At 38.8% G+C, this 18,625-nt stretch overlaps 2 protein-coding genes across 2 annotated transcripts in view; one reads left to right on the top strand and one right to left on the bottom strand.

Moving 5' to 3' along the window:
• LOC139627238 (ankyrin repeat domain-containing protein 13C) overlaps nt 1-18,625 on the bottom strand; it is an 81,231-nt gene that overhangs the window by 29,671 nt on the left and 32,935 nt on the right. The gene's annotated exons all lie outside the window — the stretch shown is intronic.
• LOC139627241 (cystathionine gamma-lyase-like) lies at nt 989-12,304 on the top strand. Its single transcript, XM_071488002.1, has 12 exons — nt 989-1,254; nt 4,000-4,081; nt 4,346-4,441; nt 4,636-4,745; nt 5,077-5,211; nt 5,342-5,399; nt 5,736-5,813; nt 6,321-6,473; nt 7,841-7,962; nt 8,523-8,575; nt 8,869-9,007; nt 12,135-12,304. Exons 1-12 carry the CDS (start codon nt 1,069-1,071, stop codon nt 12,150-12,152), a joined length of 1,230 nt encoding a protein of 409 aa, XP_071344103.1. The 5' UTR covers nt 989-1,068; the 3' UTR covers nt 12,153-12,304.

The following is an 18,625-nucleotide window of genomic DNA, read 5'->3' as shown; positions in this document are numbered from 1 at the left end:
GATCAACAGAAAAATAATCTACATCTATTTTGATAATTTATTAATCATCTGCCATTTTTGAAATTCAACAAAAAAAAGCTTCTGCTTTTCTTTGTCATAAATAACTGTAAACTGACATTTCTTGTGTTTTGGACTTTGCTAAAAGAAAACAAGACATTTGAAGATGTCACCTTGGTGTGTGGGAAGTCTTCATGGGTTTTTTTTTTTTTTTTTTTACTTTTTTGTTACAATTTTTTTTTTACATTTCGTGCAGTACACCATTATAAAAAATCAATATGTCCCTCTTATTATTGGTAAATGCTGTTGACTTTTTGAGAACAGACTGATAGCTGGCACTTGCAGCGATCAAATGTGTTTGACAAGTTTTACTAGGGTATTGAACTTGCCAGGTTTAGGCAGGTTGCAGCAGAGCAGAGCTCCAGTGTTATCACTGAGTCGTTACGGAGCACTTCCTCCCCCTATGGCTCAATGATGGAAACAACAGCTTAAACCTCTCTGTGCCACCGGGGACAGAAAATACACCTTAATTCAATGTAAAATTTAACAATTATGGCGGTGGTAGGGAAAAACTTCAGTACTGTATTTTGTACATGGTTGAAATAACCCCCCTTAAAATCAAAATCAATTAACAGCATTTTTAACAATTAAGTCATTTTAAGCAAAAATGAAAACAAACAAACAAAAAAACTCAACAGTCATGTACCGGCTTGTTAAATGTGAATATTTGCTTGTAGCAAACTAAATCTTGAGACAAAAGAGTTAAAAAAAAAAAAAAAAAAAAAAAAAAAAAGGCGGCCCTCCTTCCCCTCAAACAGCAGGAAATGTTGCATCAGTGCGGGACACGCAGCACACTCACAAACAGCGCACACGCAAAGAACGCAAACGCGCTGCGTCACATGGGCTCTACGCCCCCGCTGAACCGCCAATCAGCGCCCGCCGCTTTTTGTTGATGAGCGCTGATTGGTTGAGAGGGACAAGCGCAGGCCGCAGCTCTGTTAAATGGTTTCACCCGGTACCATATAGCGGTAATGCATACTCATCCCGGGTTCATTGCGGTTCACCTCTGCCATGGATCCGAAGCGAGGACAGGACGATGCGAGCGACGTGTTCGCCGGTTTCCACACGGCCTTTAAATCGTTCGCCACAGAGGCTATTCACGTCGGTCAGGAGCCGGAGCAATGGAAATCAATGGCTGTGGTGCCGCCGATTTCCCTTTCTACCACATTCAAGCAGCACGGACCAGGAAACCACGCTGTAAGTAACCTGATATGACTTGGTTATTTAAGATCTAGGGGGAGGGGAGGGGGCTTTCCGGATTTGTGTTAATGTTGTCAGTAAAGCTAAGATAAAGCCCCATCGACACGTCTTCAATCACATCTTTCGACTAGATCAGTCAGTACTGTCTGAGTCAGCCAGCAGAGGATAGATCATTTGATAGACAGTGTGGACATACAATGGTGGAAATAATGCAAAAAAAATAATGAAAAAATACAATTTTACAAGTTAAAGTCATGCACTTTAGTATAAGTACACGTCAGCAATTGTTAATACTTCATGTAAGTAATTAAAATAAAAGTATTCGGTACATGTGACTGAATAATTATCATATATTACATCAGTACATTATTACTATTAACGCAGTAGTACTCTCATGGCCGAGCGGTTGTGAGATGATTAATGGGAAACAGAGAATCAACAAGGACCCCGCCACACAAATCTGTATGCTCGTTTCTTTTCCAAAACAGTGAAATGTTAAAATAACCTGTTTGAGCTTCAAGCTGTTGAAACGAAACCACGTGAGAAGTTGTCTCTGGTGGAAACGCTAGATTCAAGACTTCTGAAACATGGAGACACTGCTTTCTTGTAAGGGGCTTTGTGTTGTATTTTATAACCTCAACATGCTTTTAAATGTAAAATTTGAATTTGAAAAGTTACTAATTGCAGCTATTAGACGAATGTAGTAAGATTAAAAAAAAAATACATTTCCCTCTGTATAAAGTTGCAGTAAATTGAAATACTCAAGTAAAGTGCAGGTACTTCAAAACTGAATTAAGTGCAGTACTTGATTAAATATACTTGGTTACATTCTGCCACTGTAAATACACAGCCAGACATACTTAATGAGCACTTTTTTAATGCCAGTAGGGAAATTGTCACATTTAAGTAGCCAAGTCAAACATTAAAGCAACCAAACCACACATTAACAAATTAAATAGCACAAGGGCACACAAAAAAGGAACAAGAAAGGTCAGCTTGTGTCACCTGCAAGGAAAAAAAAAAACTAACTTGAAAACCTTCTTAACTAATGAACCTAAACTTAATACATTGAAACAACACAATAAAAAAAATAACAAAAGAAGAACCTAAACTAAATACAAGGACGATACTGATACTATATACATCTATAGTCCCTGGTGATATTATACACCGGTAGAGCAGGCTAAGTATATAATGTACTATCAGTAGAGCAAGGTCCTCTATTTGAATTGCATAGATGAGTACAGAGATACAGACAATCTACAAATATACACAGAAGTATGTGAAATAATGGAGTGTATACATGCATTTATAGATTTATAATAAACAGAGTGTCCTTTTTTATCTATCCTGTGTTAGTCACTGAGTACATGTGTCAGAAACCTCTAATACCTGTTAAATCAACACCACCATGAGTAATCCTTGACTACTTCTGTCACAAGTGAATCTATTTCAAGAGTGACACAGGAAATTTATTGTTTTCTCTCTTGGTCTCGAAATGACCCAGAGGCCCTGTCTGGGAATCCAGTCTGTGTTGGATGAATATCCATTTTTTCTTTCCTCACTATCATATCCTCTCTGTAGATACAGTGGGTATTTTTGCTGCAGGCAATGATAACTTGTCCAACTGCCATTTGTCTCTATCAATGATTATACTCTTTGTTACAGATTACAAGTCTGGTAGCGTCATTGTAATTGCACCGGTCACAAATATCCCATCCCACAGCTCACACTCATCTCATGACCTCTTAACCTTGTTTTGCAGATCCTGGTATGCTCAGCCCCACTAGTGGCACAATATTCTGACCGAGCTCTCAGTGACTCACATGCAGTAGAAAGTTTGGAGTACTTATTTTACCTTTCAGAAGACGAAGCCGTTTGTCCAGATGTTCAATACTGAAATGAGTTAACTTGTCAAACTAGAACAATAACATAAAGCTTATCTGCAACCTGCTTTACAACTGCACGTTTACAGGTGGCCTTGTTCACAGGGAGACAAGCTATGATAACCCTAGTCAAGGCCATTTAAGCTCCATTTATTACCGTAGTCATTAATCCAAACGTGTTGTGTTAATGATTATGTGTCTGGGATAGTGTGGAGCAGAGGAGCCCACTTTAACTACGAAGATTTAATAAGCTCACTGATGAACATCCATTGGAAGTCTTCCTTTTTCATATCATAATCATTTTGTTTAAGCTATGAATCGTCCTCTATTGGTTTCTCATGTTAACAGCAAAAACGTCATGTTCATTAAACCAGAACAACTTTTTTTCACTTTTCTCTCACCAGTGCACTCATGTAACAAGTCACTTTATTCAGCACTGAGCAGGGAAATTGCAGGGCGAGGTGAACCTTCCTCAGCTTACACTGTCATTTTTAACCGACCATGTAGTCTCTTATGTCTCACTCACAGATTTGTTACTGATGACTCTTGCAGTGTTCAGTCCTTTGTGCACACATATTTTTGAGGTGTGTGCTGGTGGCAAGCCAGTACAGGTGAGGGTGGCGTGTTGTTATGCCCTGCTGCCTGCTACGCAACTATGGTTTTTACAGTGATAAAGAAATTGTGATGCATCAATGCATTTAAGTTTTTCTAAACCTAAAATGTGTTAACACACACTTGTGTAAGGGCAACCTGTCTATGAAAATATTGCTTCCTCTTGTTATTTGAATACAATATATTATTATAAGTGTTGGATTTGGTGACTGAAATGTTCTATTAATGTTTTTTTTTTATGTAGGGGTTTGAATACAGTCGCAGTGGAAATCCTACAAGAAACTGTCTTGAGAAGGCTGTGGCAGCTTTGGATGGAGCAAAGTACTGTAAGTGAGAGTGTCTGTTAATCATTGTATAATCCACAGACAGGAAATATTTATCTATATATATCTGAGCATAAAAACTGATTCATGTGTGATGCTTCAAAAATTGAAGAAAACTATTCAAACTGCAGCTAAGCATTTCAGTGTAAAGAAACAAGATCACATGAATGGATTTTTGTACTTGTTGGCTTTTGTCCCTTTTTGTTGTTGTTGTTGTTTTTTTTTTTTTTTTTTTTTTTTAAACTCTTTGTATTTTTTTCCGTGTAGGCCTTGCTCTTGCATCGGGGCTGGCGGCCACAGTGACCATCACTCACATGCTCAAAGCAGGTGATGGGATCGTCTGCATGGATGATGTGTACGGAGGTGAGACGCCAGCGGCTTGGGCACTTGTGTAGAACAAAACCATGCAGCTATGAGATGTTTCCTTAAACCATTTTTATTTTACTGCTCCCTTGTGCAAAATAGTTGAAAGCAAAACCATGCTATGAGTTGGTTGTGAGCCGTAAGTGGGGTTATTTTTGGAAGTGTTGACTGAGTTGCACTTTCTCAATTGCAAGGCACAAATCGCTACTTCCAAAGAATTGCGTCTGAAGTTGGTCTGGAGGTGTCTTTTGCTGACTGCACAAAACCAGAGTTGCTTAAGGCTGCACTGAAGGCCAACACTAAAGTAAGTCAAATAATTTGTGTCAGTCTATAGCTGTTACTTTTTTAGTTTGGGCTCTCTTCCAATAGATTTTATTTAATTAAGCACACAAGGTATTAAACTAAAACAACAAGTCGTTGCTGCTGCTTCTCCGATTCCAGTTTTACTAACATGTTGCGTAACTGGGTGTGTCTTTTCAGTATGTGCAAACTTTTAGTTTGTCATTGTGAATCAGCGCTTTGTGCGATGACTGTTATTTGCAGCAGAAGTGCTGTCTCTTAGTTTCTTCCACTGTAGTTACGCTCCTGAACATGATGCTACAGAGGAATGACGCCCTCTCTTTGATTGCTTGTAGCTGGTGTGGATTGAGACGCCCACCAACCCCACGATGAAAGTTGTTGACATCAAGGCCTGTGCTCATTTGATCCATGAGCACAACAAGGACATAGTAGTGGTCGTGGACAACACCTTCATGTCTGCCTATTTCCAGGTGACAGATGTGCACTTCATGCTCTTTTGATTTTGAAGAAGCTATTGAATCATTTCCTGCAATCTAATTCCAGTTCATGTGGAAACAAATGGCTGAATGATTAACTGATGTTTGACTTGTACACTTGTAGCGCCCCTTGGCTTTGGGAGCTGATATTTGCATGTACTCAGCCACCAAATACATGAACGGTAAGTTATGTACATTCTCCCATTTTACTGACGTGATATTTTCATTAAAATTTCATACGATCTAAACCAAAAAGTCAGCAAATTTACTTTAATTTGATAAATAAATAATTTAATAAAGACATGAAACAAAATGGCTTAATCACCCTCACTATACTTTCTATTCACTATCATTATTCACTATTCTTCACTACTCATCAGTCTTTTTAAAGGATAAATAGTAATTACCAATACCCAATCAAATTATAATGCATTTTTGCTGTTCTCCAAATATAGCACCATAGCACTTTGCACTTCCTAAAATGTCCCCCTTCTTTTATTCCTGACATTATTTTGCAGGTCACAGTGATGTGGTAATGGGTCTGGTTTCAATGAACCGGGATGATCTGTATGAGCGTCTGAAGTTTCTGCAAAATGGTAAGTAGAAACAAAGCAGAAACAAATTCAACCACTCTTGCGGTCTTTGCACTAAAAATTTGTTTGTTAGCTACACAACACATTTTTGCAAGATGCCATTCATCAGATTAAGTCCATGAAACTAATCACTAAATGTCTTGATAATTGCTTAATGGTCAAAGTCGTTTATCAAGCAAGAAGGCATATGTTTGCTCCAGTTTTATCAGAAATGTGTAATTTATGGACACACAGCAGATCTCAACAGTGAACAGTTGTTGAGTCTTATTTAATGTCCTGCTCTGCCACTCTCAGTTTTTTGGTGGAGTGATTATTCCAACCTGACCCACATTCACTGATTAAAAAAGCAAAACATGCTCCCGAGGCCAAAGTTCTGAACCAATTTAAAACCTTTTCAGTAAGAAGTGTTTGTTTATGCTTTTGTTGTTTGCCTGATCTGATCTGGTTTCGGGAGGCTTTGTTTGTAACCTCTTTTTTATTTTTCTTACGCGTGCTGTTGCCATGATTCAGCACTGGGTGGTGTACCATCTCCCTTTGACTGCTTCCTGTGTAACCGTGGACTGAAGACCCTACACCTGCGAATGGAGCGGCACTTCACGAATGCAATGGCTGCTGCCAAGTTTCTCGAAGCTGATCCCAGGGTGGAGCGTGTCATCTTCCCAGGTTAATACAGTTGGTTTAAAACCCTTGTCATTCACCACTCAAATTACACCACCTCAGTGTTGAGACTCGTCTATTATTTCTCAGGTGCCAAACTGCGAGTTCACGTTGCCTAAGAGAGACCTCTCTCACTGATTTATTACAAGGTCTCATGTCACAGGATAATTCGGTGCCTTATTATTTGATGCAAACGTGTCCCTCTTTACCTTAAAAAAACACTCTAACTAAACATAGTATATTCACCAGCACTCTCCCCCCTAATTCACTCTCTTATGGTCATACCCACAAAAAACATATGAACCGACTGTAACTGATCCCATCTTTCATTTTGCTATGCTGGATTTGTTAATCATTCACAAGTGCAGGCTCTTATAAATTATACCTGTTAAGCCTTGTATTTTGGATTGTCATTATCTCCAGCGCCTGCAGCTATTTGAATAGCACTGAACCAACGCAGTACACACTGCACAGTTAGAATAAACCACTCCTGGCATGTTTGGAGTAAATGTTCCCTTGTGCACACTTTCAAAGATGCACCCTAGTTCATACATATTCATTGAAAATGAACCGTAAGTCATATGAATTAACTGTCTATAGGACATACCTCCACTTGTCCATGCTTAATGTTGTAATCACTGTTGGAGAGCAATGAACTGGTTGTGTAACTACATTCATATGTGTATAGTGTTTCAAATACTTAAATTCATTTTTGCCATTTCTAGTTTCAGTTAACTACTGAAACTACAAAGTGTTTTGGATCATAAAAGATTTTTATTTTGCCATTGTTTCTGTCCTGTAACCGAACCCCCTTTTGACCAGCCCCACCCCATTTTTCTTTCATCCTGACTGCTGTAAAGGCAGCCCGGGCCATGCATTTGTCAGGCAGCAACCACCACATACACACTCAGTACTTATGCAGCAACATCATCACGGATAAACATGCAGAACCAAGAATCTCCATGGCCACTTAAGCAGTTCTTATATACAAAACCAGAGCTGACATTCCAGCACTTTCCTGTGAACATTAGGGGATTTTATTTATTTGGTTTATGTATGACCTGTGAACAAGTAGGCACTTTTTGCCATAAACTGACATCACAACTGAATCACATTTTGTTAAAATTTCATATCACATGTTGATTGTCAGTTTGATGATTTTTTTTACAAAGTAGTTTAAACTACTTTTTCCAGTTAGCTTTAGTTAACTAAACTAGGTTTCTCTCTAGGGCAGCTATGCTGTGCTTCAACTTTTTAAAGTGTGAAGTAATTGGCAAATATGCTTTCAAAGTAGTTCTGCCAACACTGGCTGTAATTACAGGATCTATCCCCTACACTCAACCGGTTTTTCATGTTTTCCTTCCTTGCCACAGGCCTGCCCTCTCACCCCCAGCATGAAGTGATGAAGAGGCAATGCACTGGGTGCCCAGGGATGATCACCTTCTACATAAAGGGCAAGCTGGAGCACGCCACCACCTTCCTCAGTAGCCTCAAAGTAATTTGACACTACATTTTTTTATTAGACTGTTTGGATTTGTATTTAAAACACTTCAATACTGCATCTTCAAAGGCTGCTTTAGCAAAGCAAAGTCGCACCTGCACACGTTTCTTGGTGGAGTTTGGACATTTTAATCTTTCCGTTAAAAAAGGCAGACATGAAACAATAATTCAAATATTTTACTCATGAAAAAGTACTGAGGATATAGTGACTGAAGTCGGTGAAAGTGATTCCCAAAATCATTAAATTTGTTCACCATGGAAACTGTTGCCTCAGTTAACACTAGTTTCTTGTCGATTTTGAATAGATTTATTTAATGTATACATGCCTCAGTATTGATAAGGCCAGTATTTTACTATAAATGACAAACACTCGTATCATGGCTGCTGGTGTGTTTTGATATGGATCCAATCCACAAAGTGACAGCAAGTCACAGGTACAGTTTTTGTAGTTGGTTACTTGTCTTCTATTTGTGGCCTCTGCTATTTTTCATGTTGTACACATTATTGATGTCCTGCTCTATGCTTTTCTTCATGTCCTCTCTTTTCTTATTTCAGATGTTTGCCATAGCTGAGAGTCTTGGTGGCTATGAAAGTTTAGCAGAACATCCGTAAGTAAATAAATCCTTTCAGTACAGTGTTTGTTTGGGGTATTTAACAGTACTGAACATCAGACATGTTTATTTTCTCTACTCCAAGCTGTATTGTCATAGTAACTCATAGCACCACAGGGGGGCAGCAAAGATCAAGAAAAAAAAATCCCTATCAGACGCTCACAAATTGACTTTAATTGAGTCACTTTATTTACATTAAGAAGTCTCTGCTCTAATCTCTATTAAAGCACCAGGATGTTTTTCTGTATTGGGCTCATATATAGGTGTCTCTGTCCTCTATCATAATTTAGGGCAATTATGACCCATGCATCAGTGCCAGAAAAAGAGAGGAGTGTGCTGGGGATCAGTGACACACTGATCCGACTCTCTGTGGGACTGGAGGATGAGGCCGACATCATTGAAGATCTGGAGCAAGCGCTAGCTGCTGCTGTAAGTATCAGGCATCCATCAAAGGAGTATTTGAAAGTTCTTGAAACCAATATAGTTTATCAATGAAAGTCTGTGGGAGACTGGAATTTTGTTCAGCTTTTTCAAAAGGTTATGACAAACAAATTGTCCTCTCCTGTCTTCAAAGAAAGCAACAACTGGCATGAGAGGGTTAGGCAACTGTACTCCACACTAACAATCCGTTCACAGATTGTCTGGGGGAACACCTATTTTCCATGTTGTTAACTATACACAATAACCTACAGAACAACCCTGATGACTCAGAGGTGTCTTAGGTCCTGTTTTCTGTAGCAGTTAACAGAGCCTTGGATTGTATCTGTGTGCTGATGTGTTTTTCCCATAACCTGGTGAGGAAAAAAAATACATTCTTTAAGGTGAGACAGGTCACTCCGTAACGTCTTGTTTATGGCTGTTTTTAAAGCAAAAGCTTGTGAGATCTCTGCTGTACTGATCATTAAGCGTTTGTCAGGCTGTGTGGGGTTTAATTGTGTGACTCAGTGACAGCTGCAGGCGACTTGTTATTCAGGTTTGATACAGAAGAAAGGCTGACAGTTTTGGACTGAAAAAGTATCACTTGGTCACGATTTTTCTGAGAAGAAACTAAAAAACAGATGTTGGGTAGTCAGTGATTGACAGATGCAAACAGACACTGGGTCTCTTTTCATCTCTTACTGCTGCTGAGAAAAAGACTACCTTTACCTGCTGATTTAGTTTTAGTTATTAAAAAAAAAAAAAAATTTTATTGAGTATGATCATCTTCACTTAATATCACGGCTAACAAAATTCAGAAAATCCTGCTGCTTTTTGGTTTTCTTTTGCCATCTAGTTTACTGGCACATTTTGCTGGCAAAAGGCAGGAATTTGTAAAGGCTTTAAATATTGAAGGTGAGGATGCTCATGTGTTAATCATTGCTGCACATTTTGCTTTTTTTTTTTTTTGGAGTCACTCCATACACACAGGAGTATAATTGAGGCTTTACTTTTGGATAACGGATAATGATCATTACATACAGTCTCTTCATTTCACATAGTGTCACTTAGCATTGTGACCTTATGGGGACACCTGCAGGATTTCTGTTTCTTGATGGGCTGTAATTTAACATGGAAGTTTCTTTGTTGTTGACAGTACATTTAAAAGCTGTGGTCATTTCACAAAGTTGTAAGGGTGTTTAAGGCTCTGTGTACTTCACAGTTACGAGGTTATATCTAATCTTAGTGCTTAATGGCATATCATGGCAGCATTTTTAAATCTTTTAACATACATGCATATTTTGATGTAATGTATAGCATCCAAAAGACTGTTGCCATTTGGAGTTGAGCAAGTTGCATGTTATTTATTTTTATTTTAACATTTTTTTTTGTGCAGACCACAAACTATGTGTTTGACCTGTATAGCCCCAAATAAAGCACACCATTTAAAATGAAGACAAATCGGGCCAAGAGAAGACATGGTGATTATCTTGGGAACATTTAGGGAGAGCCAGGCCGGGAAGGGTTGCAGACCAGGATTGAGTTATGATTTGCATTGGTTTCATGTTGTGCATTTAGCATGAAGCTTTGGTGTACCCACTCATCTCATAAACCCGATTCTCTTTCTGTTGCACGACCAGATCCATCATGCACTTTGAGGTTTTGTATCTGTGCTGCAGTCTGGGGCATGCCCCCTCTCAGTGCAGTCCATCAGGAATATTCCTCCATTTGCTCAGCAAATCCCTGAGAGTCTGGACTCTTTATATGTAATCTCCCAATTCCCCCTTCTCATTTGTTAAAATTTTGACAGGCTATTAAAGTTCAAAAGATATTTATAGATTCACACAAACACATATCTTCAGTTAAAAATACTTGAAGTTGATTTATCTGCTTCATGTTTTTTCTCAGTATTTTTGCTGTGGAAAAAATTCAGAGTATTTCTGCTTATGAGACCATCACATGGCTCAACAGAAGTACTGCAGAGCTCCCACAATCCACTTTCATATTCCTTTCTCAGCTTTAGTTTTTCTCACCTCTGTGCAGTGCTGTGCTGTGCCCCCTCAGATCTGGCATGGCTCGTCCAGACATCTGCATTTTTATCACATCTCTCTCTGCTCAAACGGCTAGTGTTGGCATCTGAGGTCTTATTACACCTTTGTGTTTCTCTGTGTTCTGGCATAGCAGCTGAGGTTTTACTGAACACAGAGGGCTTTGATCAAATCTTTGCTCTTCTGTCCTGTGTGGAGGGTCTATGGATGGGAGTCCCTGTGTATTTTATATTATGCACAGATGTGTGAAGAGGAGGAAAAAAAGGAACTAATGACACTAATGCCGCAACGATGCAACGGCTCATTTAGAATCAATTTGACACATGAAGACCAGATTTGGTTGAGATTAAAACTGTATTAACTGAACTCTGAGTGCTGGTTTAGCATGAATTATCACAAATTCCCACCTACTGACTCTATTGCTATGAGTAGAGAATTTGAATTTCTTAAAACCCTCTCTGCCACCTCTTGAAAACATATCCTGCATGTTGGTCTGCACCCCCTCTCCTCAGGATTCAGATGCCATCTCTGAATCCCTCTGCTGCCCATCTGTAGCAAATGGAAATGAAATGGAGACAAATATCTCTAATGACTGTCTGTGGTCCTGGGAAAAGGCACCTCTGATGGGTGAAGCATTTAATTGGATGGGATGTCAGGTCAGATTGGGGCAGGCGGTTAAATTTCCGGTCATGTTTCCTCATCCTGGGGTTAGTTTCGAGTCACAATCGAGGCAGGTGGTTAATCATTTGGATCTCTTCTTTATAAGATGTAGTCTGCAGAATGTTTGCTCTGCGGTGGTCTTCTTATTGACCAGTTTGCTCTGTGGTGGGCTGTGTGCTCATCTTCTCCTCACTCGCCTTTACGGCAGACATTTTGGCTTCCCACCTGAGCTCATCAAGCAAAAAGAGGAGGAATGAGTGTTTGGATTGTGCTTCTTTTTCCACACTCCATGAAAACGTGCCATTTCAAGAAAATTGTTGCATGTTATTAACTTCAGCCTCACGTCTGCCTGATGCTTCCTGGATGTGGACTGTACTGAGCATTGATTTCACTGGTCGATTTTTTTTTCTTTTCCTGTTTTCTTTTAATAGCATCCAAAGAAGAAATGAATTGCCTTCAGGGCGTCCTCGAAGCTGAGGGTGAGGATGCAGACCGGAGGTACCGGAAGATTTAAATCATCAACACATGGTACCTCAGTTCAGCGCACAATCAGCACCAGGGAACAAACTATTCTTTTAAAAAAAAAAACAAAAACAACAAATCATACTATCTCTGAATAATTGACACAACTGCCAATTTTACTAGAACATCAGTTGTAATATTATTTATCTTCAGCTGGTTTTGCTTGTTTTTATGTTTGTATGTGTTTTGTTTTAATTTGGAAGAATTTGATGTAAAGAGGTAAAGTCCTATTCAGTCAAGACTGACACAGTATGACTTTTTGCAGGAAAAGACCAAACGCAACATTTAATCTGGCTATAAAAGCTGTGTTCTTCGGACTGCTTCCTAGTTTAGACGCAGTCTCCAAATGGAAAGTTTTATATCACTGTCCTGAGTGCATCTGCAACTGTAATCTGCATTAACGGTTTGGCATATTCTTTTTTCTAACTGGCATACTTTGCTTCGTAAAACTTGTAGATGTGTTTTCATTAGTTGAACTAACCACTTTCAGAGACTGCCGGCACCTACTGTCCAAAGTCAGCAATATTTTCTAATTGGCTGTCAGCATCTGCTCAAAGTTCTTAAAGGCTCTTCAAAGCCTCTTCAAGGGCTTCAAATACGTCACTTCAAAGGCTTTATAACCATTATAACAACACGAAGAGCAGATAACATTCACATAAAAAGCGTGAATAGAACTGTCTTCATTTTGTTGCAGAAGCAAAAGCATAAACGGGATGCCAGTTTTGTTTGACTAGAACTTGACATTATGCTTCAAGTGTATGTGTTGCCTTGTGAAGAGGAGGAGAGCAACCTCATTCCTCAAGTTTGAGACTAATCAGGATGTTTGCCAACAAATAATGGAGTGTTTAGTACAGACATGCCTTATTTGGAGCAGACTTTCCCAACAATGAGACGGTTGAAAGATTTTTCTAGTAACAACAGAGGGCTGTTACAAGAGTGTTTCTCAGAACAATGTTTGATGAAAAACTTTGTGTGTTTGAACTCAAGTCAAAGCATTTGGGCCAATGACAAAAGCTAAATTTCTCCTATGTCAGGTTTCACATGGTTTTTATCGGTACTCAGGCGCTCCCTCCTCCTGCTTTTCCCCCGCACATCACATCGCTGCTCAAGTATACGCTTCATGATCAATGTCATTTATGTAACCGACATATCCAATAAAATTAGTTTGCAGTAGAAGTCTGTGCATTTCTCACTTCCTCTCAACCATCCCGCTGGACAAACATGGGGGTCTAATTGTGAGTTCAGTGTCGGTACGTCACATTCAATTTAGCCTGGGTAGTTGTGGGTTGCACACTGGGGTTTGAGCTGATGGATCAAATGAGCTAGTTACCGCCCTCATGACCAAACCATCAACAACATTTCCATAAGGAGACTGAGGTCATTATCATCTTTTAAATTATTTGGTTCACTGGAATTTTAATTTCTTGTTTCCTGCGACCATGTAATGGATTTTACATCTCTGAGGAGCATCTGCCTCGGCCATTCAGGTTTTGTCTGAGCCCTACTACCTCTGAAATCTCTCTGAAAGAAGTCTGAATTTTGCTGATGTGTAAATTTAGCGACCACCACACTGTCTCAAAGGACTTTTATGAAACCTGGCATGTCCACTTAGATTGTATAAATTCAAGGGAAGGGGTGGATTTAAGTGGAAACAGAGGCTCTGCATTAAAAGCAGTGGTGCTACTGAGGTGTCTGAAATTCAGCTGCCTGCCTTGATTCATGCAGTGGGACCTCTTCAGAGAGAGAGTGCGGTTACTTTCCTAGAAAACATTCATCTCAGGTTTATAGTGATTGTTGCTTCCTTTGAGTCATCGGAAGACGTTTTCGGAGAGCACATCTCTATCACATGAGTCTTGAAAGTGGATAAAAATCCCGTATGACACAACTGAGTGGAAGCATGAGTAGTTATCTAGTGGCTATGTGGGATCTGTTGTTTTAATTTTACAGATATGACTACAAATGTACATTCTCTGCTAAATAACTTGTGCTATTATCATCAGTTTAAAAAAAAAAATGTTAGGCAAAAGTCTTCAAAAATAAACATAAAGTGGCTGTTGTGACTCCCAATGTGTTGCATCATATTAAAAAAGAAAAACCACCCACTTGCACATCTGCACTCCATCACGTCTAAAGTCAAAGATGACATTCATGTGCACAAATCTGTAGATAAGAGTTTGGAGGTCAGAGGACAACATGTTGCGTCAGTGACTGAGGCCCCAAAAATGGCAGCAAGAGGCAGCAGTTTGAAGTATTGTGATGAGTTCCCAGAAACCCTGTGAAGTGACATCAACTGCAAACAGCACAGTCATGTTTGTCAGTCTGTGAGCACTGTATTACCGGAAGATAAAAGAGTGGCTAAGTTCAGCTCTGGATGAATTGTTATCTACTGCTTTTTATGAGACAGTGCACATTGTCCTTTCAATTTGAGTTTGCACATCAAACCTATGATGGCTATATCTCAATCACATTAGGATAATTAAATGAATGACACGTGGTAACATAAGTCCCCGTTAAAAAAAAAAAAAAAAAAACACACACAAACTGTTGTATACCGTGGTAATAACTGGGTTTTAAACTGTAAACTTAACCAGGCTGACTGTTTCCCTGTTTCCAGTCCTCATGCTAAGCTAACTGGCTTCTGGCTGCAGCTTCATATGAACGAGTGGTACCAATTGAGCGATTGAGCATGTTTCCCAAAATGTTAAACTAAAGTTTAACATGAATACGCAGCATCTCAACTAATAGAGAGGTCTGTTACGGGCTCGCTTTGTAATTTATTAAAGCTAGGTGCATTTTCATTAATATTGTTTCTATTTATCTAAACCAAATAATTTAACTTTAATTGATATTTTGATATCTGTCCTGTTGTCATTTTAACGTGCAAAAAAAATTGCCATAAAATGTATTTTGCTGCACAGCCAAGTTAGCCCTGGTTGGTCAGTTACAGGTCAAAAGATGTCTAGTTATCTAGGTAAAAATTGGACTAAATTTGGTTGAGAAGATGGTTTGTTTCGTCTCAATAGCATTTATTTGACTATATTTCAGTGTCAAGCAGGTTGGAATTACACATTAAAATATAGTAATTAAAATACTATCGAAACAATGATTATATGTAACCAAAATATCTTTAAAAAACTTGTCGATCCAATTTCATCAGGTCACATTTGTGACAACTGACAACAACTGGCCAAACTCCATCTGCTGATGAAGGTCATGTGATATGATCAAAAGCTCCCTAACCTAAACGTTTAATTGCTTTTTGACATGCAAATCACAAAATTAATCCTCACAAGGTGAACTAACCTTGCTGGTGCTTTGGATTCTCAAAAAATGTAATTTTTGAATTTTTGGACCATTTGCTCAACCTGAACAATAAAACATCAATATTGTGGGAGTTGCTGCTTTGATGAAGAGGATCTGTATCCGTTCAAGCAGAGCATTTTTCCTGATGAGAAAATGAATGATCCCTGAACCCATTAACTCTCTCTGCTACTTTAACCAGTTACTTAAGATTTATATAACGTGTAACAATATAACATGTACCTTCTGCTTTTTATTGACCATTTAAATTACAGTGGGTAAATGAGAGGGCAATAAATAAACCTGTTCCGTGGTCAATTAAAGCTCCATCTGTGTCTAGGACCAGTGAAGAGCCACAGTGAAGAGCAAGAGTCATAGTCGCGGCACAGGCACGGTTATATGTTGTGTTGTGTTGTGTTGTGTATGAATTAATATATAAGCATATTCTTCTTTAATTTTAATTTAAATGATGTATTGGTTCTTAATGTTAAAGAATACAGGGGGAGTAGATTGAATCAGACAACCAAATGAACCAAACAAAAACTGAGCTTCTGAGTATTACATTTCATATACAGTGTCATGTCATATAGGTCAGTTGTAATGGACCACGTCGATGTTCATTTTTATAGCATGTTCGCCACGTTACACATGGTTCTGAGCTCTGAATGTCAGCCCTGCCAATTCTCACACCGAGAGACTGTGAACACTGAGTTTAATTTTAATTTTATTTTTGAAAAAGCAGTAGGACAGGAAACGGGCCATAATCTTCACCGATTACTTTTAAGTGGTTGACGGAAAAATTATCCTCTTTGTGAAGGGTGACTCAGCCCTTCATTTCTTTTTTGAGAGTCCAAGTTTTAAAGGAAAATAAAAAGTGAAGATCATTACACTTTGCTCAGAGCGGATCTATTTTTAGGTCTGAAACATCAAAGAGCCTTGCTGAGCTCCTATTGACTATGCCAGGTAAAGAAAACGATAATTACATGTCTTAAGGGTTCAATCATGATTCTACTCTTAACCACTGTGCACTTAAAAGGGAAAGAACATAATTAGTCCTGTATTGATTTTGAATAGTGTCATTTTTGATTCTGCTCTGGGAAAACAAGAAACGGCAGCAGTTGTTGATTTTGTAAGCCGTTAGTTATTTTAACTCATTTATACCCAGAGCTGAACTGCAACCAGGGTCTGTGATCTGAAAATAGTAATTTCTATAATTTTGATTTTCCGTAATATGACTCAGTGGATTATGTCTGCTGAAACATTACTGCCATTAAGTGTAATGATGTTAAGGCCAGAAGGGGAAAACCATTAAAGCACCTGCAGGGCAGAACATATAATCAAATATGAGATGGTCACTGAAAGATTTACTGAACATGTACTATTGCTAGCAGAGGTGCATTTAACCCTTAAATACACACCTAGGAGCTTTAGCAACCCGGGACTATATAACATCCTGTCCAGTTCATTCACTTCAAAGAAGCATTCAGCTCCTTGGTATTTGACTTCATGATTTGCTGTTGTGTCACTGTTACAATTAATAAATACAGACATAATGATGAAGTGTTTTGTTTATACGTGCTTACTCTCAAAGTAACACAATGCTGAAGGGGTTCTGACTGAAGGGATTCTGATGGAAATGAAAATGTATCCGTGGCTACTGATAATGAGGAATTTGTTTTTGTACCATTTGTAAATAAATAAAAAGCAGACCTTGACCATGAGATGAGGATGAAGCTAGCTCAGACAACATGAGCTCCAGCAATAAGTTTTGATATGTTAATCTTGGTAGAGCATCTGCTTTAACCATATGAGAATTGTCAGCATCCTTACTACAGTGGATATTGAGCAGGTCAGCAGCATGGAGTGGTGTCTCTGAATCCAAAAGGTCATGAGTGACGCTGACAGACAACAGATCTGCATCCAATAAAACTGTGATTACGATTACGCACCATTTGGTGGAAACTTCTGTTCATATCGAGCTCAGACTTCTTTAATTTTATAACAAGCTTAACTAACATAAGCAAACTTAAAATTGTATCTATTACATACAGGTAAGAGCTTGACAGACAGTTTGTTACTATACAGTAGTGCACAGAATTCAGGAATAAATAATATATGGCTGGTATGTTACTCTATACAGGGTTGTTTTATGTGCATGTATTGAGAACATATGTATAGCATATCTGTGTGTAGACTTACAAGGGATAATGAAAGGATATTATATAGATGCTACTGGGGTTCAGACTCAGATCGCTGTGATCTAATCTAATTGGACCATCCAACAAGTGTACTGGCATGGTACAATATAGTGAAACATAGAAGAGTGACCAACCACGAAAAAAAAACAACAAAATTTAAATGGACTCATGGATTTTAAAATCATCGGTGTATGTCATGAATATCTGATGCACTTTGAGAAAATTTCCACATACGTAGGTTGTTCAAATGGATTCAGTCCATGGACACAGCGAACAAACCCCCACTTGAAGGCACCGTGCTGTTCTGGACAGACTGTACAATCTCTCAGAAATGTAGTGCAGCAACACCATAGGAATAAGAAATCACCCTACAATTACCTCATTTCCACTTAAAAGGCAAACAGTTAATAAACTGCACAACATGGGGCCATAAAAGACTTTGTAAACTACTTAAGAAGAGCTGAAAATCTAATGTAAGACAAGAGAGATGCATTTTTATTTTTTGTGTGCGTGACTGCCACGTACGTGCTCTAATTTATTAGTGTTGTATGCTGTACTTGTGGACCACTTAATTGAGGGTGCACTGTGTCATACATGATGTGGAGGCCTTCGCAACTCTCAACATGTCAAGCAAAGGCTGGCACATATACATGGTGTTTTTTTTTTGTTTTTTTTACTTGGGGCTAAAATCTGTAGCAGCACAGCATGATGCGCTGTCCTCTGCTTAGATCCATGGTGATAGATGAAGCAGAAAATTGCCTCGTTTCTCATTATTACACTCCGTCTGCTGGGTACGTAGGATCTATGCATGTTTCGAAAGACTCATCAATATGCCACGTTTGTGCTGCCTCCCCGAGAGAGGACATGATTCAACACGAGTCCACCAGATCAGAGAGTGGAGT

This window comes from Trachinotus anak, unplaced genomic scaffold, assembly GCF_046630095.1.
Source record: "Trachinotus anak isolate AG129_WGS33_773 ecotype Australia unplaced genomic scaffold, CSIRO_AGI_Tana_v1 ptg000010l, whole genome shotgun sequence".
Classification (NCBI taxonomy): Eukaryota; Metazoa; Chordata; class Actinopteri; order Carangiformes; family Carangidae; genus Trachinotus; species Trachinotus anak.
This window is presented reverse-complemented; position numbering and strand designations above follow the sequence as displayed.

Bases quoted from the DNA above. Each gene is read 5' to 3' on its own strand.
- LOC139627241 (XM_071488002.1), top strand. From the start codon at position 1,069: ATGGATCCGAAGCGAGGACAGGACGATGCGAGCGACGTGTTCGCCGGT. The intron at 5,212-5,341 runs GTGACAGATGTG...GTACACTTGTAG, and splicing joins TCATGTCTGCCTATTTCCAG to CGCCCCTTGGCTTTGGGAGC. The intron at 7,963-8,522 runs GTAATTTGACAC...TTCTTATTTCAG, and splicing joins CCTTCCTCAGTAGCCTCAAA to ATGTTTGCCATAGCTGAGAG.